The following is a 25,717-nucleotide window of genomic DNA, read 5'->3' on the forward strand; positions in this document are numbered from 1 at the left end:
CTGGTAATCATTCGTGATGAGATGAGACAAAATCGGAGGCATAGAATCGTTATGTATAACATACATGATTGGATGAAGAGAACATGATTGGTTGATCCAGTGGAGGAAGGTGGTTAGAAACGGCATGTTGGTAGAAACGAAGAAGATTGGTAAGGGACCAATTTTGATGGTCACGGGGGAGGAACCGAGGAAGAGAGGATGAGGAGGAGGAACCGAGGAAAAGGACTTTACAATGACTTTAGGTTATGTCTCTGTTCCGCTGATTTTTGTTTTGCCCCAACTCAAAAATAATAACAAATTTTATTATAATCATACAAATTATATGACTAGTATTTAACCCATGTAGAAAAATTGTTTTCTGCTGTACCTCGATCATATTTAATTGTTTTATCTTTTAGATTTACAAATATTATTGTTAGAAATACGTATTATGACACCAAATTAGATTACAAGTATATTGTTAAATAATACTTATTATTATTCATGTTTGTTAAAAAAACGTAATATTATTCAATCTTAGACTAAAAATATTTATAATTGTTGAAATAATAGTCAAAAAGGAAAACATTTTTATGTTTAAAATTATTTCTTATTAAGATGTCTATAATCCTATAAACACAAGTAGAGCAGATACGGACATACTATATAGTGTATACTACAATAGGATAGTTTTCTGCGGGTTATATTTTTTCTAATTTATTGTAGGACGAATCAAGCATGCCGGGTTGAAATTATTAAACTAATACTACAATTATGAACTTATTTTATATATTATAAATTTCTAATAATAATTTGGAATTAATTGACATATAGATTATATCCATATTTACTATACGAATTACAAAATATACTGACCTACAAAGAAGAAACAATACTACACAAGAAAAATAAATTGAAACACAATAAAAATAAGAAAATGTATTAAAACACAATACGGTGTTCAAAAAAAATGAAATAAAAATATGAAAACACAATAAAAAAGTAAACTAACACTAAAATTATGAAATTATTTTAGATATTATATATTTCTAAAAATAGTTTGGAATTAATTAAGATATAGATTATATCCATATTTACTATACGAACTACGAAATATACCGACCTACAAAGAAGAAACAATACTATACAATAAAAATAAATTAAAACATTGTATTTTTTGCTTTTTTTTTTGTTTGCTATTACTTGCTAGGATTTGCTATTACTTGCTAGGATTCATGTGGTATACCGACTAGGATGAGAGACGAAGAAGCTCTCTACAACGCACTGTCATTGCTACCCTTATTTTTAAAACGGGTCAAATACGAATGAAGAGTATGTGATGTAAACTACTACACCTACAAATCATCTTAGTATAAATTAACACATTTAGTTTGATATAAACTAAAAATCATTTCGGATGCACTGCGGATTAAAACCTATATTACATTAATAAGCTTATATATTATATCTGACATGCACAAACAATACATATATATTTGTTTTTGTACATATAAGTTCTATTTAATTTATAGTCTAATTTATAAAACATAATTAAGCTTCGTCCCGCGGTACACCGCGGGTTCAGATCTAGTAAGAAGATATAACATCTATCTTAATTAGGTTAAGAAATTTCTTTTTTTTTTAGACAGGCTATCCTCAATTTCAAATTCGTTTCTTCGAACAAAAACATTGAAACATACACACTATTGGTTTTATACCACAGTGGTCGTACAGTTACAACTTAAGTTTGTGTGCTTATTTCAATTTGTTACACTAAAGGCACGTCTCTAGTTGTTGGTATCCTTGTGGAGCATCAGCTGCGTTGTCAAGGTTATGCATGAGTCGCATCTGCAATCGATCTGTGTGAGTCCTCCATATGATGCAGCTTGTCATTGATTTTGCCATGTATTTGTGCATAGCCTTCGTGAGCAAGCCCAACCCCTCCTCCGGATCGTCAAGTCTTTCTCTGTGATTAAACAAAATAATAATAATAATTCTTATTTCTAGGCCTGCTCATTTTGGAATTCGGACTAAAACCACAAAAAAAAATGTTGGAGGGTATTTATCCAAAGTAAGTATATGAGTGATAAGTTTGAGGATGCGATCTTCTCTCTTATCTCTCTTCTCAGTGTAAGATATAACTTGAATATGAAACACTTATTCTCAATACCAATTGTTGTACAAAGCAGATACTAGAACATCATCTTCTCTAGCTCACTAACCTTAAATCTCACACAGGAGAAATCATACAACATTCAGCATAAAGCTCCCTAAATAATGAGAGTGAGTATTTTAATTATACTAAGGAATTTGTTACCAATATTTTCAATACTAAAATATCTTCTTCTTCATTTTAATCTTTCTTCTCACGTGTCGTCTCTTCAGTCGCATGTGTCACGTAGACTTGCCTAAGCGTATCAACGAGACCCTTCTTTATTATATTACATTTGTTTCACAAAAATTGTCATTTAAAATTTTTTTTTTTACAAAAAGTGTCATTTTATATTTCCAATACATTTTTGACATTAAATTTATTTAAGTTTACTCTTGGGACCACGTTTCCTAGACAAGTTTTGATGTAATTGTTTTTTTTTCTCTTTTTTAGTTTTTTTTTATGGGAGGCTCTTATTTCTTTTTCTCACCAAAAAAATAAAGGCATATATCTATATTTTAATGTAATATTTATTTGTATGAAATGTACCAAAATGCACTCTTTGTGAAACAGATGAGTATGTGATTTGCTTCAAAATTAATGGTTATTGAGTTTTTGTGTTTTTTTCTCTGTAATCGTATTACATATATCTGAATCTTACTTATCAAATTGAAATCAATACCATGGCAAATCGACTACAATTCCAAATATTTGAAGAGCACTATCCGAAATTAGAGCGTGTGTAAGATGGGACACGAACTGGACGGTACTTATTGTCAAGCCACGCAGCCATTCCTTTTGCCTCCAAAATAGGCTGTTTCGTTAATGATATACAAAATGAATCCAAATCAGAACATCAGTAAAAAACCAACACAAAGGCTTGATGATAGCACCAATATAACCTCTTGGTTTGGAAGTTTAAAGATAAACTGTTCAAAGTAAATGTGCGCCAAAGATGTCCCTGACATCCTTGTTTTCACCACAAACTTGCATCCACTCTGTTCACAGTAAAAAACAATTATACAAACAAAATCTTATAAATTGTAACAAGCAGGATAGGAAAGCATGTCCACATTTACATGTAAAGGTGCAAGAAACTTGATTGACAACTCAGAAATGGCCAAAGCTTCACCAGAACGGGATACTTCATCACAGTTGAACCTCCCTATCGCCGGCCCTGGTTGATACCAATACTGTCCATAAACTTGTGTTGACCTTCGTAAAAAAAAAAGTTTAACAAACAATATTTGGTAAGAATGAGAGATATGTAGCTTAATTATAGCAACCGAATGAAACTAACCATGTTGGCAATAGTGTACATAAACAGAATTGTTCACAACACCGAATTGATATAATTCATAATCGCGAACTTTAAGTTCAGTTTCATGGAGCCCATTCACTCTGCCATGTGGAAAATTTTCATATAAGATTATGAATCAGAAATATTAGTTCTCTACTCCCTCTTGGCTATTATAGATTATATATCTACAAATCTTCATACGTAGTCTAGGTTCCCCTACCATAAAATGAAATATTAGATCTCTTATGAAATGAAGTTAGAGAGATCTTTCTGTACCCTTTGCCACCTTTCAGTTTGAGACATGCGACAGGTTTAAAGGTCTTTGCATTCCGGAGAGGTAGGACAACCGGTCGACTCCAAAAACAGGGAAACACTACAGGTAGAGTTGGTGCTGTTGTTCCGGTAGCTTGAAGCATTGTACTTCTTCGAGTGACGATGCTCAAGTGCTTGAAAAAAGTTTGACAACCTTTTTGTTTGGTTTGTGAAAATGGGCTATCAAATATGAAAACAAGGAATCTTCTCCAATGCTGCCGTTGTCTCAGCGAAATAAATTAACAAAAGATTGCATTTTTTGAAATAGAAGAAGTACTTTCTCTGTATATATCTATAGAAAAATAAAGCTATCATATATTTAATGGAACAACAGTTACTTTCAAAAGTTGTGGGGGCGGTCTGTGTGTAGTTTGGGATAAGCAAGTAACACAATTGGACTTGGAGGTTGATAGTGAGATGGTGGTGGGTTTTTTACGGGCAGGGATTAGTGAGACTCACCCTGCTGTCGTTTCTGGTGCGGTTGTGTCATGGCTTCATATCAAGGGACTGGATAGTCCGTATTCACACGTGCATAGAGAGGTTAACCGTCTTGCTGATGGCTTAGCAAACTATGCATTTCAATTGCCTTTAGGTTTTCATTTTCTTGATTTTTGGCCGTCTTGTGTTGCAGAGCTTGTGTCGTAAGATGTAAGTGGGTATGCAATATCACGACATGTTTGTATTTGAAATTGTTACTTTTAATAAATAAAGGGAGTTTCTGTTCTACCAAACAAAAAGAGTTACAATTATTAGGATAAAGAAAATTAAAGATTTTTTTAAAAACAAACACAATTTCAATGTTTTTAAAATCAAGAGGTTATTGAATTCTTGGTGTTAAATTATAAATTCATGTTATCAATTAAAAGTCAGTGTATATTATTATTTTTAATTATAATATAATATAAGTAATATATATATATATATATGTATGTATTTAAAACTTGAGACTATGTTTGTTTGTGTTACATTATAAATTCATGTTACAGATTAAAACCAAAAGGATTTGATGTATATTATTATTTATAATTCTAAATAATGTAAATGATTAAAATAGTTTGAGTGATCTATGCTATTTATCTTTGCAAACTTGAAAAATCGTGAAATTTGTTAAACAAAAGTATATCCAAGAAAGGAGAAAATATTAATCAAATGCTCAAAAATTGAAATAATGTATATATGTAAGAGAAATGTATAAGGTTACTTGAAATAAAAAAATATTAAAGAAAACTTATTCTCAACATCACACACACTAAACAAAAATATAGTAAAAAATACTAAGAAGAAATTTGAGAAAGCTATTTGTAATAAAAACAATTATAATAGTAGTGGCAGGTTGTAGAATTTTAATTAAAAAAATTAAAAAGATTTATATTTTTGGATAAATACACATATTTCAAATTTAGAGTAATCTTATGAATTTGTAGATTTGGGAGAATCGAAATAAAAGAAACTTTGCGACAAATGGTGGGTATATTCTCTTAGATTCTTTTACGTCTATGTTAGTAAATAATGATTACTCAACCGATAAAAAGAAAAGAGTATTAGGAAATTAAAAAAAATGAAAATAGTTATGATATTTCTTCATAATCAATATATTATAATTGAGATAATAGAATCTGAAAAGAGAGTAGATGAAAAAGATGACGAATATATACCAGCAAATAAAGAAAGAATTAATTGTGAAAAATGTTTAAAAAATAAATAAATTATATGTATATGACTTAATAAAATTAATTTGACATCTATATAAATTTATATTTTAATATTAAATAATTGTATTTATATTCAACAGTCCGTCTTAATGATAAAAAATTATAGTCTCGCGCAACATACTGGTTATAAATCTTGTCAAAAAAATAAATACGTTTTAGTTGAATGCTTAAGAAAAGGTTGCAAAGTTACTTACAATAATTATATTAAAAGTCTAAATAATACGGATAAGTAGTAGGGTTAAATGAATTAAATTTTTTGTCGGAAATATATACAAATTTATAAACAAATTTTTGTAATACATTACTTTCTCTCATAATTAAGGAGGAAGTATCAAACTTGAAAGCCATTATTGTTGACTCAACTGCATTTTACAATTATCATTAAGTGTGCTTAGTTAGAGAATTTTGTAACGATTCGGATTTGATCTTTATAACTACTTTTAAAAGCTTAGTTCAGATTTAATCTTTATAACTATTTTTTCTTCTTTGGGATCAGATTTATGTTTTACCGATATCTGAAATGACAGATATTTTTTACCAAGCTAAAACTTATTTGTATTGCATCGATTTTATCGGGATTGAACACACGATTGAGAGCCAAAAAAGAAAAAAGGAAAAAACCTCACAGGGTCATCCTTCATTTTCAATCTTAAATATTGGTGGTTCCAGCCGGACATCCGTGCAGGTGTCACAGGTTTCAATCTCACTCAAAACTAAAACATGTGTAGTTTGTTGTCTTTTCTCGAAATAAATGAGAAACGGTTTTAGAAAACAACCTTAAAGTTATAAATAACTTCTCTAGTTTGTATGCTAATGTATGTCAAAGGTTTATCTCAATTATTTTCGCCATCTAGTTTTAATGTATCTCCCACACGGGGTTAGTTTCTTTGAATACTCTTTTCTCTGAAAATTTCACCAACGCTACTTTCTTTTATTTATGTAGTCTCTTAAAAGAGCCAAAACTCTATGTAAATGAATGAAGAATTAAACTTTGACTAGGGGCTATATATTAGATTAATTGATATATCAAGGTTTTAGGTATTTTTAACTATGATATAAAGAGTTTTTTGATATATCAACGTTTTTAGGTTTTATAGGATTTAGCATGGATGGAGCATAATAAAACTAAATAGAAGGATTTGGAACATATTCAAGCATTGAGACTGAGCTGAGAAGTTGGGAGACGAGTGCAGAAGTATGCATCGACCGATGCAACTGATGGCATCAATCGACACAGACCCAAAGACGAAATCGGAAGTTTTCCCAAAAGTTTTGAAGATTTACTAAGTTGCCCCAAAATTTTCTATATTTGCATCATTAGTCCCTAGACATGTTTTAGGAATATAAATAGGTTTTATAGGTCATTGTTTAGACCTAAGCTTTATTTTTCCCTGCAACTTTTGAGAGAGAACCCTGAGAGATTGAGAGATTTTGAGAGAGCTTTTGGAGAGAAGAATCAAGATTCCTTTACTTCTTCTTTAAATTTCTTAATGATATCAATTTTATCCATGGTTTTTGCTTCATTGATCATGTATGAGTAGATCTCTAGCTAGGTTCAGGGTTTTTATGATTTATTAGATCTATTGATTTATTAGGATTCTTATTCTTTTGTGATATTCATCTTTGGTTATTCTTAATATTAACTAGGTAATAACACGCACTATATGCGAGATAAATCAACTCAAATAAAATTATTACAAGTAGAATTATTATTTGTAATTTAAGGTGTCATAATAATAATTTTACACATATTTTTTTATTTTATTCAAATATACATTTAATTATTTGTGTAAAAATAAATTTCACCCGCGAAATGTGGAATATAATGTTAATTATTGTGATAATTGTGATAATGTTATTTATTTTAAAGATTATTGTAATAATTAATTTTCAATATATACTTCCTTTGTTACATAAAGAATGTCATTTTAGAATTTTGTTTTTGTTTCACAAAAAGTGTCATTTTACATTTCCAATGCACTATTTTATATTTGAATGCATCTTTTCATTAGATTTTCTAGTTTTACCCTTAATCTATGACTAAATTAACCCATTAAAATTTTATTAAATAAAGGCATATAAGTATATATTAATATTTTCTTAATTTGTGTGAAATGAGTCAAAATGACACTTATTGTGAAACAGAGGGAGTACTTGAATAGTCATCAAATGTTTTAAAATCGGAGAATAAATTTTGTATTTCCAAAAGTTAAATAGATGAATAAGTTTTTTTAATATTTTATGAAATGTAATTTACTTTATATCATTAAATATGTTATGAAAATGATAATTAAATTATTAACTATTTATATATATATATATAATAGTTTATGAAGTCTTTCATTTTAAAAAGCTAATAAAAATAAACATTACCTTATATATTCTAATGACACATTTATTTAAATAATAATGATATATTTTAATGGCACATTTAATAAATCAAAAGACTTATTTTTGTAAATATGTTTATCTTGAGATGCTTAATTGTAATTAAATCTCCAAATCGCTTTGGCAACGTCACATCATCATTTTCAACAAAATGCTTCTCTATAAATATATAGGAGATTATTGATTGATCACCTAGAATTAATAAACTAGGAAAATAATTTGATATGAGAATATAATTGATTTTCGTGATAAAACTTTTGATGAGCAAAACTTACTTATTGGAAAGAGATTTGATTTAGTAATCTTGTGAACAATCTAAACATGTTTTTAAAGCTGATTTTTAACCTTGAATTTTACAAAGAGATTTGGATTTTCGGGTTTTAAATTTAGATAATATTTGCAGTGAGAATTAAATTATTTTACAATTGTGTTTAGAGTTCTAGATATGATTTTAATTGATTGAATCCTAATTTATTAATTGATTTAACATTTCATAAATTCCTGAGAATTTTCCTAGACCTAGCGTTTTTAATTCCTAAATTTTTTTATTTTTGTTTGTGCATTGTTTTTAAATTAATATTTTGAATTAGCATAATTAAAAGATTAATAAGTCTATTGTGTGAACTAGAGTCTTTGTGGATTTGACCCTTAGAGTATTACAACTGTAAGGCTGTTAGTACCATTAGGGTATTACTACTTCAGCTTATCAAATTTTGGCGCCGTTGCCTCGGTCTCTTTGATCTACGATTAGATTTGAGTTTTTAATTTCGTCTATATTTTTCTTTTTATTTTTTTTACTAACAAGCTTTTGTTTTTCTTCTCTTGTGTCTTTCAGGTGTATGCCTCCTAAGCCTAACACTAGGAACAATAAGACTGGTCCAGTTGTGAAAACTTGAGCGAGAAAACCGAAAAGCAGCCAAATCAGCAAAGATGGTCAATCCAGTCATTCTGCGATTTGATGAGGCTGGTGTTTTTAGGGATCAAGAGGGCCACTTGCGCAATGATCAGGGCCAAAAGCTTGATGCGGAAGGCAACATAATTGCTAAAGTCGTTGTCGCTGAGGAACAAGCTGACGCCAACATGGCGTCGATCGACACCACCTCCAGCAGATGCACGTGGAGCTGCCAACCACATTAACAACCCAGTTCAAAGACAGGAGCAAAACCGAGTCTTGATCAGAACCATTGCAGACTTCAATAGAGCTGATTTGATGTATGAAAACCGCTCTGCAATTGTTCCACCTCCATTCGAGAGGAATGATTTTGAGCTGAAGCTGCAATACTTCCAGCAAGTTGAGCAGAGACCTTTCTCAAACCGGCCGTTGGATATGGATGGGCTCACGGGCCTAGTGAGAGGACGTGAGGCCCATTAAGGAAGGTGGACCCATGGACTAGGATTGGACATGGGTGTAACGCCCGCAAACCAAAACTCAGCGTTTTGGGGGTGGGTGTCGATCGACAATCATGTGGTGTCGGTCGACACCACTTATTCTGGTTCGACCAGATTGATTTAATTGTTGATTTGGACCGGTTTGGTTAAAGGAAACCATTGGACCAAGGTTTAAAAAGGAGAAAACGACCTAGGGTCGTGTTTTTGTTGTCTTACGCCGCTTTGAGAGAAAAGGAAAGAGAGAAAACTGTTCTTGAGGTTCTAGAGGAAGATTGTGAGATTTAAAGGCTTTGTGGGTGAGATCTTGTTGTGGGAGTGAGGATTCAAGGATAGGAACGTGTGGGAAGCTTGCTGAGAGTGTGGATTCGTTCATTGTTGGTCAGAAACTACCTGCAAAGAGGTGAGTGCATGACCATGGCTAATCTAAGCCTTTGATTTCCTTGTTCTTGCTTGTTTGTTGTTGTTTTGTGTGTTTTCTTGCTAGGGATTGGATTATACAGGTCCCTAATAATGTTTCCGGCATGGGTTTTGAGTATTGGACGACTTGGATTATACAAGTGGTCCCCAACTGCGAGATTCGACTCTTGGCTTCGTGTGGATCGCAGTTGCAGGTGGAGTGTCGATCGACACCACTTGGTGTCGGTCGACACCAGCAAAAATTGGCATCGATCGACACTGTGGGGTAGTGTCGGTCGACACCAATGCCAGTGTCGGTCGACACCTCCCTTCTAGTGAGCCGATGTTCGTTTTCCTGGTTTGTGTGTTTTGTTTGTTGATCGTTTGGAACATTGGAATCATTGCTGCTTGTGTGTATAGCCCATTAGATGGGAGGATTGCCTCACTGAGTATTTATCAAATACTCATGCATCTCAATTTTTTTTTGTGGTGCAGGTAAAGGCAAAGTATGATCGTGGAATCAAGGCAATGAAGAGAAGGATGTTCTAGGGACTCGATTGTTTGTTGTCTGGCATTGCTAGGTTGCTAGAGTTGGGTCATTAGAAACATTGCTAGGTTGCTGGTTCTATGTTTCCTGTTGGTTGAATTATTGGAGATTGGTTATGTTATAATAATGGTTAATTATTGGATATTTATTGATTATTGGTATTGGTTATTTCCACTGTTGGTTGTGATTTTGGTTAGGTGGCTAGTGGATATGGAACCACTAGTTGTATTTTATATATTATTATTATTTATTATTAAAAAATGGGTCAGGTCGTTTCAATGGGGCCCACTATAAGGTGGTGGTCGGGGCATTATAAGTGGTATCAGAGCCGAACCCAAAAAAGTGTGGAGTCTAGTGGGCTCACACTGTCGGGGGTGACGGTCTTGGTGCACAACGAGGATGTTGCGATCTGTTAGTGGGGGAGAATTGTGACACTCCGGTTTTAGAGACTTGCGAAGCTTTTTAAGAGAATTGATTTGGCCACCTATGTCACCAAAAGTGCAATTATCTTTTCAGTCAAGGGTCCTGAGAGAACTCCACAGTTACATGTGTTTGAGCTAGAGTAGTCTCATGATGGGTGACCTTCCGGGAAGTGACTGTCGGAACTGTGTGAGTGAGAACAAAACACAAGGAAAGAACATGTGGTGACTTGTAGGGATTATAACAAATCTTTAAAACCTCCCTTACGTAGCAAACCGGCCGTCAGATATGGATAAACTCACGGACCTAGTGAGAGGACGTAAGGCCTATTAAGAAAGGTGGACCCATGGACTCATATTGGACATGGGGCCCACTATGAGGTGGTGGTCGGGACGTTACAGTTTAAAAAAAAAAAAAACTCTTGTAACTATTGAAAGTAGTCGGTGTTCCATTAAATATATGATAGTTTTATTTTTCTCCTATTTATATGCTTTTACAGATATTTACACAATTATTATATATTATGGTAGAAAAATCTAATTTTGTATGTATATACTCTATTCAGATTTTACTTTAATATTTTTTTGGTTGTATTTTTTTTTCCTTTCTAGTTTAAATTATTGTTTTAATCGTAATAAAATATTACAAAAATGAGTGAATTAATTGATACATTTACTTTAGATTTTTTGTCTTTTGATGATGTGGATTAATTTGTTAAAATAGAAAATAAAAGCGATGAGCTGAAGGAAAAAAAAGTCAACTTTATATATATAGATATATAAATTTTTGTGAGGATTTGGGACCAGACTAAAATAAAAGAACTCATAGGAAAAACAATTATTGGCAACAAAGAATACATATGATTCTGTACTATCAAATAAACCGAAATCCATGTACTATGTTTGCATAAGTCTTTGGTCCGGCCCGGATCTTAACAAATGCATGCCTAAATATCTATGATATTGACAAGCTTCCAAACAAAACCATTTCAGATGGTAGAAATACGCATGTTTGGATATATTTGAAAAAGCATGGGAAGAAGGAAAGAAAAACATCAGAAATAAAATCTTGGAAGCAGAGCCGTCACACAGCATATTAAGGCCACAAGTCCAATACTATGTTAAGGCTGATTTTTTAGTAGATCAAAAAAAAAAATTGTTAAAATGGTGGTGTAAAGGCTCAAACACAAGACCTCATTTACTTCTTAGTTGACTTTTACCACTATAATAACGAAACTTTACATATGTAAATGAGAACAAAAAAAAACTAGATACTCCCTCCGTTTCATAATATAGGATGTTTTAGAGGTTTTTGCTTGTTTTATAATAAAAGATGTTTTCAAGTTTTGAGGCAACCTTTAAACTACTTTTATATTTTATTATTATTTATTTTATGTAGTCTTGTTTCTAATTGGTTAAACTTTTTAAAAGTAAACATTTCTTATTATGCGTGTTTTGGCTAAAACATCTTATATTTTGAAACAAAGAGAGTATTATTTTACGGCCGCTTGCATATGTCTTATCAGATTGTGCTTGGAAGAAGCATTTAATAACTAGATATATACAAGAAAAAAGTGAGGAAATCTGAGTAGGCCTTCACCTATTCTACAGTGAAATAAAAGGAAAGAGCCTACGAAAATCTGTAGAACTTGAGCAAAGAAAAAAGAACGTTAATTAGGTGGTGATCCAACGTCTAGCGCCTAGAACTCCTAATCGGAAACATGGTTTTAGACGGTTTAAGCGTTTACACTATAAACAAATGTATATTTAATATTATATACATAATTATAAAAAATATGTATAAAAATAATAAAAATATTAAATCAAAAACAAAACAATAGATAAAAACATTATTTCAATTCATTTTAAATAACATGTTAAACATTTATAATTATGTTTATAGAAATAAACCTTATAAAATTTAAATTTGCGCAATTAATATTTAAAAATACACTAAAATGAAGATATTACAATTTTAGACGGTCAAAGCGGTCGTTTAGACGGTACTATAACACCTAGCGCCTAGACGAATAGGAAGTGAACGCCTAGAACGTTTTCTTTAACACTAAAATAGATACATTTATTTTTTAATTTCATTTATATTTTATTCTATTAGAAATTTTGTTGTCGTTAAAATTGCCGATAAGTAACTAAAACTATGTCATTTTATTTGGATTTATTAAACTTTCGAAAAACATATACGTAGTGAATAAACAACAATTTCTTTATGAATAAAGGAAAGTTGGTAGTCAAAAGTCAAGAAATTTACTCAGCTACTTCAAGTGCAATATACCAGCCATGATGACATGATGTATAGCACACTTTCAGACAATCTCTTTTAAATTGAGAGAGATCATATTATTGAAGAAAACATACAAACACACACAAGATGACTCCTCATGCACACATATGCAATGACTCTCACAAACATAAGTCAATCAGAAAAGTTTCCTATTTCTCAGACAAGGGGAACTACCTTCTCACCAATCCTTGTTAGAGTTTTATTAATTAATTTCATTTAATTAAATTAAACTAAGAAGAGAACTTGCGTCCATCAATAAATATACACGTACCTTCGTTCTTCGTATATGTCGACGGGTGAAATAACTCAGATCCGTTTTTTATATAATAATTAAGCATCCTTTAATACTTCATTAAATCCATCAAACTACAAACCATCGTTAAACCAACAATAACCAATATGTACAGCAAAAACATACCAACATCAGGAACATTTCTAACAATTCTAACAAACAACCTAGCATGCTACTAAACCAGGTTCAACAATTAATAAACATAACCAAGACCAACAACAAATAACCGGCACCCTAGATCATCCTCTCCCTCATCGCCATGATTTTACGCCACATACCTGCACACCACAAACAACAATTAAGATGCGTAAGTATTATCACAAATACTTAGTGAGACAATCCTCCCATCTATTGAAGTCTACACACAAGCAACTGAGAAACCAATGTTTAACAAAGAACAACCGAACACAAACAAACCAGGAAAACAAGTATCAACTGCCTTCTGAACAGGCTGGTGTCAACCGACACCCTTCTAATGTCGACTGACACTGGCGCTTGGTGTCACCAACACTGACTCCGCAGACACGTTCTGCTTGAAGCTGAAAGTCGAAGAACCGTTTTCTATCTCTTCCAAAACGTCCGAAACTCACCCAAAAATCCTAGAAACTCATGAGAACCACAATCCAACCAAAAACATACAAGAAAACGCCACAAACAGCCATAAATCAAGCAAAACAAAAGATTCTCGGCTTAGATTAGCCATGGTCATGCACTCACCTCTTTCAGGAAGTTTCGGACCCACATCAACGAATCTAACACCTTGGAAGGCTTCTCCTTTGTTTCTAGCACCAGATCTCCACTCCATAAGAACAAATCTCACCAAACAAGCCTAGAATCTCTAACATCTCCCAAGAACACACTCTCTTCTCTCTTTGCTTTCTCTCTGGAACGGCTAAAACTGGATTTCCCCAAAATCTCCAGGTCGACTTCTCACATAAATACCTCGGTTTGGCATTCCACTTAAACCAAACAGCTCAAATTCGAAGATTTAAATCAATCAAGCCGAACTAGAAATTTATGGTGTCGATCGACACCCATCCCCAAACCCTCAATTTGGTTCATGGATGTTACAATTCTCCCCCACCAACAAGGATTCGTCCTCGAATCCCACAACACCGTCCATCCACCAAGGACTCCGTGCAACCACCACCACATCCTACACATCCTCCGACCGGACTGATCACCGTCAACCAAGACTTTTCGTGCAACTGCTGTAAAATTCCGCACAAGCTGTTTAACCACTCACTTTCCAAAAATAGATATATTTTAACTATTCATAAAACTTCCCATTTTTAAAATCCGCATAATCTCGTAGCACCATGACATCACCAATAAAGAAAGTCCATGAGAAATGTTCACCTCATCTATGAACACTCTGCAGGTCAATCTCCAAACAGTTCCGCCACTCCGGGCATTCCACATGCCCTTTCTAAAAATAGACATCAGAAACGTATGATGGAGCACGTCGGTTGTACAAACAACGTATGATGTAATATAAACACACCACTTGACATAAATGAGATATAACAGTTTCGTCTCTTCTTCTTCTTCCCATAAATTTCTGAAAGAAAAACTGAGTATAGTTTGCGTGTAATTCGTAGATCGATAGTTGAATCCTCAAGATAGACGTCCACTTAACTACTTACACCATAGTAAGAACGAAATTATGTCTTAGGAGATTGCTCAAAGCAAGCCTCTATCATTCTACTATTTGTTCTAACTTTGAAGAAGGAGAAATCGTCAAGTGAGTTTCTCTTTGATATGTGTGTTTGATCTGCTTCTACATTATGGAATTAACAAACAAAGACATAATTTTTCTCTTTGTTGTTTTTGAATTGACAGATGGATCAATCTGCTTATGTTGTGAAGAATCACATTGAAAACCTTTTGTGTTCCGAGGAGTGGATTTCAAAAGATGGCAGCAAAAGATGTTGTTGTATCTAACAACACTGAATCTGGCAAAATACGTGACTTCGGAAGCACTGGAACTTCCTGTTGAACGTGACATTTCAGATGAAATCATCAAGGCATCAGAGGCATGGACACAAAATGAGTTTTTGTGCAAGAATTATATCCTTAATGCCTTGGCTGGTACTCTCTACAATGTTTATCACAATTTCCAAAGCCCAAAAGAGTTGTGGGAATCATTGGAGAAGAAGTACAAGTCTGAAGTTGCAAGTGCCAAGAAATTCATTGTTGGAAAGATTCTGAATTTTAAGATGAGTGACACCCTCCCAGTGGTGAAACAAGTTAAAGAAAATCAAGTAACTGCTCATGAATTGAAGGATGAGGGTATGGGGCTGAATGAAACTTTTCTGGTTGCATCCATTATTGAAAAATTGCCTCCAACTTGGAAAGCTTTCAAGACCCACCTGAAGCATATTCATGAAGATATGAGTCTTGAGCAGTTAATTCTGAAACTTCGAGTCGAAGAAAAAAATCGCAAAAGCCTCGATTTTAACTCGTTGCTGGAGTCTGTTGGAAGTTGATCCTTTAATTTGCTCAATAAGGAACATGAAATGTTGGAGGAAGAAGGTGCCGAGGTGATTAGGAGCAGAGGGATTCACAAGCAGATTTAGAGGGAAGAAAAAGAAGGATTACAACAAAGAGAGTTTGTGTTTGTAATAAAGAAAACAAGTAAAAGGTCATTAGGCCATAAACTCAATTAAGGCTTTATGTGTAATGGGCCTTGGTTTTAGGGTGGTAGAAAGACAAGTAGGTTAAGATAAGTAATAGTAGTATAAATATGCTTATGTGGTTGTAAGAACAAGTTAAGGAAGTAAGAAGTAAAAGTAAAAGTGGCTGCATCTTAGATCTATTTCCAACAGAGTCGTCACCATCACCAGCAGAAACAAAATCCCAAAAGAATATTTATTAATGATTTGTTTACATTAAGAACCTCATACAATAATAGTAACAAAAATTTAAGCTTTGGAAAAACTGGGAATACCCATACAACAAAATCAAATCTAATTATAAACCGAGCCAATCGCTATATACTACAGTCATATCTCATGTTTTGTTTTACTTGTTAGATCTTTAAATTCTAGTTTTTGTTCATGTTTTTTTTCTTCTTTAAATTGAGGGAACATAGATCTAGAAAGAATTTTTATGAAATCTAATTAGGTTTTTGGTGAAGAAATTGTTATCAAATCTACAGATTGGCTTCTTAGAAAATGTAAAAGGGTGAAGACGAAGTTCTCGGCCTCTTTTTTTTTTATTAATTATTTTGTTTTATTTAAAACTAAATAGAAATTAAAAATTTTAAGGACAAATTTGTAATGTTAAAATAATAATATACGTGTCAGATATTTTTAAGTTTTTTTCCATTGAAAAACTTGTATCCTTCCTTTTCTGATGTAATAGCGATGGTTATGTCTAACTAACTCAGGACAAAAGCAAAGAGAAGCCATGGCATAGGAAATATAAATTTAGTGAAAAACGATTTAGAGAATATATAACTTTTTTGCGATTTACATAAAGAAAAAATTATCAAAGAAAAAATTATAATCATATATTTTTATTTTATAATTGCAATATTTATTTTCGGCAACTTTTTTCAACTATGGTCGTGAGTTTTTCAGTTAACAAAAGGTTTCTAATTTTTTGATGTGATTTTGTTGTACTAATATAATATTACTTGTGATTTTATTTAGTTTCTAAAAGTCCTTTTTAGTTTTGTGTGTGTGTAGGGGCGTCACTTAAATATGACCGAGCCGTCCACCAAATTTAGCCTCTCTCCTCAATTATACTTTGGCATATGGAGTTTCCAGCCCTTAATTCCGGAACAAGAAAAATCAATTTTGTTACTTCTTCCTATTATCAACATAACATCCACATATATACAGTTATCATATCATTTTGTAAAACCAAATGATTTCATTGTGTTGTCAAATTTCTCATGCCATTATTTTGGTGCTTGCTTAAGTTCATACAAAAACTTCTTAAGCCTACAAACTTTCTCTCTTATCCTTTGATTATAAAATTTTTGGGTTGTTCCATATATATTTCTTCATCTAGTTCACTGTTTAGAAATGCTGTTTTAACATCTATTTGATTAATTTCTAGATTATATGTTGCTGAAATTGATATTAGCAATCTGATTAAAGTGATTTAGTCTCTCGGGAATATGTATCAAAAAAAATCAAGACCTTCTTTTTGACAAAATCTTTTCGCCACTAGTCTTATTTTATATTCTCAATCGTACCATCTGGTCTCAATTTCTTAGTAAAAATCTATTTATGTCCAATTAGTTTATTACCAGGTGGTAAATCAACCAATTCCCATGTATTACTCAAATATATTCAACTTCACTTTGAATTGCTTCTTTCAAATAAAGTGCTTCTGATTATTCAGTAGCAGCCTTATAAGTTTGAGGTTCATATTCACTCAAATATGTCATAAAATCTGTACCAAAATCTTTAGCAATTCTTCCTCTTTTACTTCTTCTTGGTTCATTTTCTTCTTCTTGAACCCTTAAGGCACTTTCATCATCCTCACATACCCGTTTGGTAATTGTTTTTATAGAGTCTTTGTACAAAAACACATCCTCAAAGAACTCAGCCTCATTTGATTTAATGATTGTATTTACCTTTACTTCAGCGTTATCGATTTATGAACTAAAAATATATAAGCAGGTTTTCTGCAGGACCGATGTATACACAATCCACTGTCTTTGGCCCAATAACAGTTCTTTTTGGTAAAGGTACTTCAACCTTTGCAAGACAACCCCACACTTTCATATTTTAATATGAAGGAGTCTTATTCTTCCATAATTCATATGAGGTTTTATCACTTTTTTATGAGAAAGTTTTTTCAATGTTGAATTTTCCGTAAAAATAGCTTCATCCCACAATTTATGTGGTGCACCTGAATTGTTAACATGGAATTCATCATCTCTTTTAGTGTTCTATTTTTCCCTTTTGCCACTCTATTTTGCATCGTTGTATAAGGAGCTGTAGTTTGATGCATGATGCCATGTGTAGAACATAAATCTGAGAATTCATTTGACTTGTATTCTCCACCACGATCAAACCTAAGAATCTTTATTCTCTTATCTAATTGATTTTCAATCTCAGCTTTATATATCTTAACAATATTCAAAGCCTCATCTTTATTATCAATCAAATAGAGATGACAAAAATGACTATTATCATCAATGAAAGAAATATAATAATTCTTTCTTCCACGACTTGGTGTAGATAGAAAATCACACAAGTCACTATGTATAAAATCAAGTAACACGTTTGATTTTTCCACAGATTTGTAATAGTGCCTTGAATACTTAGATTCCATACAAACTTCACATTTGCTTCTATTTATTTTATTTAGATTGTGTTTTGGTAACAATCCTAAATCTATCATTCTACGTAAAGAACGATAATTAACATTTCCTATTCTTGCATGCCATAAGTCACTTGAATCAAGCAAGTAAATAGAAGCAGAGTTATTGCCAGCGTTTTTATTAATGATTGGTACAACATTCAATTTGAAAATACCATCACATCATAGAGATAGCCTTTTCCGACATACATCCCACCTTTGAGTACAAACTTATCAGATTCAAATACAATCTTAAAACCTTTGTTTCTAAGAAGTGAAACCGAAATCAGATTCTTTCGAATCTCAGGAACATGGAGCACGTTGGTGAGTGTAAGTTTCTTCCCAGATATGAGTTTCAAGACCACTTTGCCCTTTTCTTCAATCACTAATGTGCTTTCGTTTCCTATATACAACTTTTCTCCACCACAACTGTGTTCGTACGTTGCGAACATACTCACGTCAAAGCACACATGCTTTGTTGCACCAGTGTCAACCCACCAATCATTAGAGTTTGTCATCATGTTTGCTTCGGAACCAACCGCAACAAACTGATCATCGACAAGGTTTGCGTTATTTGCGTCTCCACAAGATGTTCCTTCTTTCTTGGTGGTAGTTCTTAGCTCTATGGCCAGGCTTTCCACACACCCAACAAGCATATTGTGGTTTCTTCTTGAAGTTAGAACCTATTGGCAATGAACGTTCTCTTAACGTTCTTGTTATTCTTAAAGCCCTTGAATTTGGAATTGTTTCCCTCAACTACATTGACCTTTGCTTCCATCGACGATAATTCAGATTTTACACATTCACCACCATTAAAGAATTGTGGTTAGAGGAGAAAATTGTAGAAATATGATTAAGGGTTGTTTTTATAAAAGCTTAGCCACCACTGTTACTTCCGATGTTGTCTCCATGGATCTCAAAATTCATGATTCAGACTTGAGAGAGAAGAAGAAGAAGAGAGCAGCACACTACAAGAAACATGCGATTTCCTACCGCAAATATTATAGGAAAATGGTAGCAAGCACCTATTTTTACCGCTTTCATACGAAAAAATTGGAGAAAATCACCCAAAGGAAATCGATGTTGGTGAAATTTTTGTAAGAAATTTCCTACAAAATTCCTACTAAAAAATTTTCGTAAGGATTTCGAAGAAAAGTGGAAGGAGTTTTTTTTTTACTATTTTCCTACCAAAATATTAGTAGTAAATTCATTGTTACTATTTTTCTACCAAAATGGTCTTATAATTTTCCTACAAACATAATAAAAAATAAACGAGATATTATTTTTTTGAGAATTTGTTAAAAATATCCTTTTTGAATATTTCTTTTCAAAAATACCTATTTTGGTCATTTTCATTTTTGCTCTCTTTTAATTTTAATGATCATTTTTTCCGCCAAAAAAGTTTCTAAAAAAATTCTCGCCAAATTCAAAATTTCGACAACAAAAAATTCCTCCAAAAAATAATTTACAAGGCTTTTATAAGGTTTTTAAAAGGTTTTAAATGATGTAAAAGCCTTATAAAAGCATTATAAAATCTTGTAAAAACTTTGTGAAGACCTTATAAAAACCTTTTAAACCCCTTTTAAAAACGTTTTAAAAATTTTTTAAACACCTTTTAAAAACCTTGTAAATGCTTTGTAAATGCTTTTATAAAGTTTTTAAAAGGTGTTTAAAAAGTTTTTAAATGGTTTTTAAAAGCGTTTACAAGGTTTTTGTAAGATTTTTTAAAGGTATAAATTTTTAAAAAAATTTACGGAAAAATCCAATTTTGTAATTTTGGCGGGAAAAAATAATGTTTTGCGGGAATTGTTTTTCGATTTTGGTGACTTTGCATTCTTGTTGTCACTCAAAAAAGGTAGTTTGGTCTTTTTGTACATCAAAAAGGTAATTTTGAAAATTGTCAATATGGAAAGATATTTTAAAAAAAGGTGCATGCAAAAAGAGTCTTTATGAGAATGCTCCATTTTTTTATTAATATTATTATGGAAGTACTTTCGGTGTTTTTTTTACTTTCCATTTTTTCAATTAATTTTATTTCTATTTAATTTAAAAACAAATAAAATTTTAATTTTCATAAGGATAAAATTGTAATTTTAAAATAATAATACAGGTCACAGGTATTAAACTTACAATATTTAAAAATTGGGGTATTAATCTACCTTAATTAAACGAGGTAATATTTTCCAATATAAAAAGTTAAGTATTATTTGTCTAAAATTAAAATAAATGAGATATTTTGAAGCTTTTTCCTGTTTTTAAATCTTTGAAAGAACAAAAGACCAAACAGGTGATCAAATCCCACATAAATTTGATATAAAGTACAAAAATGAGATCATTAATGACGTAAGAACAAACAAGGGGACATTCATTATTCAGATGGAGAAGAAAAAATTAAGAGAGTAATGTCAATAGTCGTTGGAATTGAAGATCGTTACCGATGAGTCGGACAAAAAAAAATGATGAGCTATAGCACCGATATTAAATACTAACCATATCTTGAATAAGATTGATCAATCTTATCCTGTATAGTAACTTTTTTTCTTGGTAAAAACATAACCCTTTATGGTGCCAAGTGAAAAGAGATAATTTGATACCCTCTTTGCTAATATTAAACAGGCTTATACAGCAAACTGGTTGGACTCTCATCCTTCTCTGAACTGGTTTACATCTGTTTTCCGTCATTGATCTCTCATTAATTGGGCTAGTTCATTCCAAGGAGCTTATGTACCTCGTTCGCTCTTCTTTTTTCAAATTTTATTTCATGCAATTACAGTAAATAATATTAATATGAGATATATATGTCATCGTGGTTTCCATATGTCTCAGCTTCAGCTCGCAAAATCGTCGCATATGGAATAAAGATTATGATGACATGCACTACAAATTTCCAATGGAAGGAGAATGTGTGGCATGTAATTGATTAGGTAACAAACACAACTAATTAAAAGTAGTTAAATCATTAATGATGCGATGAACAAATAGTCAAGAAGTTGTGAGCAGTCACTCTCAAAATAAAATGTATCCACTCCTTCATTCATGTTCGTCATTCAATCCTTCTTTATGATTAGGACCTACAAACTCAAAGGGAACCACCCATTCTCATAAATATTCAATTAATCCATGTGTAGATGACTTAGAGAAAAGATGGTACAGGAAGAGGTAGAGGTAGATGTGGAGATCAAATCTACAACTGCTAAGTTTTACATGTTCGCCAGGAGATCACAACATGTTTCCAAAGCCACTCGCTACATTCAGGGATGTGATCTGCTCGAAGGCGAGTGGGGCAAAATTGGAAGCATACTCTTGTGGAAATTAACTCCTGGTAATGGAAATATTATTTTGTACGTCTCAATCTATGCAAGTTGAACCTTAAACTATGGTATAGTTATACTAGACAATTGGATATATCTACGGATAATAAGAATGATATATTTGATTTGTAAATGCGTTTTGGTGTAGATGGAGAGCCAAGAGTGTCAAAGGATAGGATCGAGGCCATGGATGTTGAGAATAATGTGATCCAGTGGAGGGTGTTAGAGGGACCTCTGAAGAAAGAGTACAAAAGCTTCTTGAAAACGATGAAGGTGAGCCCTAAGAAAGGAGAGCCTGGAAGTGTGGTGAAGTGGAACATGAGGTATGAACGACTTGATGAGAACGTGGCTCACCCTGAGAGCCTCCTTCAGTTCTTCGTCGAAGTGATTAAGGATATCGACCAATTCCTCATGTCTGATGATAAGGGGACTCTAGATCTTCTGCTTGACTTATATGTGTAAATGTTCTCTTCTTATGTTTTGTATGTCTTTCTCGATAATGTGATAATGTTCTTAATAAATCTCTCTCTGTTTAAAAAATAAAAATAATTAAAAGAGGAGAGAAAATAATATAAATCTAGTTTTTCAAGAGAGACTTATGAGAGATTCTTAAATTACATATGGTTTATAATGATTGGGTAAAAATATAGATATTATTTTGTTGAGAGAATTTAGGAGAGTAATTAATTGATGTAGATGTTCATCCCTTCATCTTCTCTAGAATACTTTTCTTACATAGAGAATTAGTTAGAAAGTATTTAAAAATTTATTTATAATTGATTAGGACAAAAAGTTAAGATCCCTTATATAATAAAACGGAAGTACACATAATTTTTTTGTAGACTATATAATTTTAATAAGTTGGTTACAAATAGGTTATAGATTAAGTTTTATATTATTTGTATAGTCTGGATTTATTGTTTCCAAAAAACTTAAAGAGAATATTCTAAAGAATCAACTGAAATCATCTAACTTACCATATTAATTTCCTTTATTAAATTATTCATCAACATTTTTTTTGATATCTAACTTAACATATTAATTTGTTAATTATCATTATACTTCACCTCTGATTTTTATATATGAGTTTAATTTTGTGAAACAAATAAATTATCATATCATTTATTATAATTAAAAAATAGTTTTATTTCCGGATATACCATAAGTTGAATTTTTAAAAACAAAATAAATGATTCAATCTATAAAATATTCAAGTTTTTTAATATCATTCTTTAAAAATAATATCTATTAAATTAAAAATTTTACTAAGTAACAGGTCAAAATTTGAATATTTAAATTCAATTTCATACTTTTTTGTTGAACTTTATAATTTTATATAATAAGAAAAAATAAATAATTTATTTTGAAATATTTCTAGTTACTAAGCTATAATGGAATAATATTCATAGCTTATAGCTACATACATATGCATGAACCTAAGTTGTTTATATTGTATCAAATCTCCAAGATTATTAGACACGTTAAGTGTAACGCCCCGAAAATTCAAAAAAAAAAAAGAATTCTGAAGATTACTAGGAATAACATAATGAAATATTAAAATTCCACAATACGTATAAGTAAAAAATCTCATGAATTTTAAATTTTAAAGGAAAGAAAAAATGTGGGAGGATATACGAAGTCTCGCACTACGTCCGAGAAACAAACTCTAAATCTCAGCTACTCTGCTCCTCTTCAACGTGAACGGACAATCTTTTGGTGAGTTCACTTATGGATACGAACAAACATAATTATACTAGAATAATATGAAAATTATACAAGAATAATATGAAAAGAATCATACGTTCTAACTTCTACGTTCATATATGGATACGAACAAACATATATCTCGAAGTTATTATTCAAAACCATAGGTCCATAGTTAACATAAAAATTTATAAGAACACATAATATCAGCAGAGCGGAATATATTAGCATAACATAAATAATTTACGTATTAGCAATGTTCAATATCCCAACATTAGTTGATTCAATATCCATCCATATACTAGCAGCAAAATATACATAATAAACATGATAACGATCTTAGCAGTCATTGAGGTGACAATGGACTGGGAGTACGACCCATAACATGAACCGGTCCCGATACTAACAGAATACGGGACTAAATAATATATCCGCTGATACTAAGAGAGAGAGAGAGAAGCGTAGCATGGATTGCTAAATGAAGCTAACTAAATACAACTCTTAAAAAAATATTATATTTTCTTTATTAATAATCTCACGTTCTTTTGTCAATTGGGAAAATGTTGTTTAAACCATAAACTCTCAAACAAATGTCATTGAAAACAAGAATTTTTAAGACCTTCTAAAACCAATTGGTTTCTTTTATATTAAATGATACATGTATACAGTATATATATATATATATATATATTATTTTTGTTTTTTTTTTCTATTTTATGTGGCACTGGCACATATATGGTAGCGTGGAAGAATGATTGATTTCGTTATACTGTATATACAATAAGGGATGTAATATTATATTATGTATTTATGTGGCACATATGGCAGATAGTGTACTGTTACAATCTGTATTTGTCTATATATTTGGTGATTGAAACCAAACTTCACAAAGAGTACAAAAGTTGTCAACAATATTTGGGCATTCGTTACACGTAAAAGGCAATACATATAATGTATCAAGCTATCAGCACGACGACTCCAGCAATGCCTGTAATATTTCCCTCTTCATGGACGCGACCTGTAATCCTCCCTCTCCGGAGTGTAAAGACCTTCAAGCCTCTCGCATGCCTCAAATTAAAAGGAGAAAAAAGGTAAACATATGTCTCTTTATCTCAAATCATAAGAGCTCAGTGATCTAATATATTTTGGTATGGTGGTACTATTGCCACTTAAGATGTCTATAGTTTAGCTATACTATGTTCGTAATCTAATTGAAATATTCATATGGCAGAATGAGTGGGTTCCATGAAACTGAACATAAAGTTCGTGATTATGAATTGGATCAGTTTGGTGTTGTGAACAATGCCGTTTATGCCAACTACTGCCAACACGGTTAGTTAAAGTCGATCGGTTGCAAATGCTGCTGCTTAAGATTATTATAATTAATCCTCCTCCTTTCGAGTCTAGACGAGTGCTACTAGCACTGTGCTACAATTAAACTATATAACATTCTTGTCCACTATTTATTGTTTGTTAAACTTGTTTTCATACAAAGGTCGACACGAGTTCATGGAGAGTATCGGTATCAACTGCGATGAAGTAGCCCGTTCTGGTGAAGCCTTGGCAATTTCTGAGTTTTCAATCAAATTCCGTGCACCTTTACGAGTACTTTTGACCCTCTTTTCCTAGCTATATATAAAATAATCGTCACATACTGTATTCTAATATCAGTGTTATTATGTATATCTATTTGATTTATTTGAGCAGAGTGGATTCAGATTTGTGGTGAAAACTAGGATATCAGGAGTATCTGTGGCGCGTATCTACTCTGAGCAATTCATCTTAAAACTGTCTGATCAAGAGGTTAATTTTGTTGCTCTTGTTAAGCCTTTGTGTTGTTTTTTTTTTTACTTTTGTGTTCTAATCTAGATCCTTTTGGTATAGCAGCTTATTTTGGAAGCGCACGGAACGGGTGTGTGGCTCGACAACAACTACCGTCCTGCCCGAGTCCCATCTTATATACGCTCTAATTTCGTTCATTTTCAACGCCAAGAAGTCGCTGTTCACTCCTAATTTTGTTCACATCCAATAAGTACTGTCTTGCCTGCATTCATATGTTTTTTTTTTTCAAATAAGGAAGAGGTTCTAAATCTAGATTCCTACATTCTCTCATTCCAGAGAATAGAAAATGCCATTCGATTTGAAGATTTCTAAAATTTATCTGAAAGTTTTATAAATTGAGTTATTGATAA

At 32.0% G+C, this 25,717-nt stretch overlaps 3 protein-coding genes across 5 annotated transcripts; 2 read left to right on the forward strand and 1 right to left on the reverse strand.

Moving 5' to 3' along the window:
- Window positions 1–2,716: 2,716 nt before the first annotated feature.
- On the reverse strand, window positions 2,717–4,422 carry LOC104777454 (acyl-acyl carrier protein thioesterase ATL1, chloroplastic-like). The gene is made up of 4 exons (XM_087506120.1): window positions 3,708–4,422; window positions 3,211–3,346; window positions 3,034–3,129; window positions 2,717–2,945 (listed from the first exon to the last, which is right to left on the reverse strand). The coding sequence occupies exons 1-4, from the start codon at window positions 3,845–3,847 to the stop codon at window positions 2,853–2,855; spliced, it is 465 nt and encodes a 154-aa protein (XP_087362246.1). The 5' UTR covers window positions 3,848–4,422; the 3' UTR covers window positions 2,717–2,852.
- Window positions 4,423–20,799: 16,377 nt separating this feature from the next.
- LOC104777456 (MLP-like protein 168) lies at window positions 20,800–22,342 on the forward strand. 3 transcript variants are annotated; one of them, XM_087506144.1, is made up of 4 exons: window positions 20,800–21,234; window positions 21,337–21,434; window positions 21,639–21,832; window positions 21,970–22,342. In XM_087506144.1, the coding sequence occupies exons 3-4, from the start codon at window positions 21,655–21,657 to the stop codon at window positions 22,281–22,283; spliced, it is 492 nt and encodes a 163-aa protein (XP_087362270.1). In that variant the 5' UTR covers window positions 20,800–21,234; window positions 21,337–21,434; window positions 21,639–21,654; the 3' UTR covers window positions 22,284–22,342. The 3 variants fall into 3 exon arrangements, with proteins under 3 accessions (XP_087362270.1, XP_019097434.1, XP_010500019.1); XM_019241889.2 differs by having other exon boundaries at window positions 21,013–21,434; XM_010501717.3 differs by lacking the exons at window positions 20,800–21,234; window positions 21,337–21,434 and having other exon boundaries at window positions 21,483–21,832.
- A 2,013-nt stretch (window positions 22,343–24,355) lies between these two features.
- LOC104777457 (acyl-acyl carrier protein thioesterase ATL1, chloroplastic-like) lies at window positions 24,356–25,717 on the forward strand. Its single transcript, XM_010501719.3, has 5 exons — window positions 24,356–24,616; window positions 24,757–24,857; window positions 25,021–25,130; window positions 25,233–25,328; window positions 25,413–25,717. The coding sequence occupies exons 1-5, from the start codon at window positions 24,477–24,479 to the stop codon at window positions 25,536–25,538; spliced, it is 573 nt and encodes a 190-aa protein (XP_010500021.2). The 5' UTR covers window positions 24,356–24,476; the 3' UTR covers window positions 25,539–25,717.

The sequence above is a fragment of the Camelina sativa genome, chromosome 3 (genome assembly GCF_030686135.1).
Source record: "Camelina sativa cultivar CO46 ecotype springtype chromosome 3, ASM3068613v1".
NCBI lineage: Eukaryota > Viridiplantae > Streptophyta > Magnoliopsida > Brassicales > Brassicaceae > Camelina > Camelina sativa.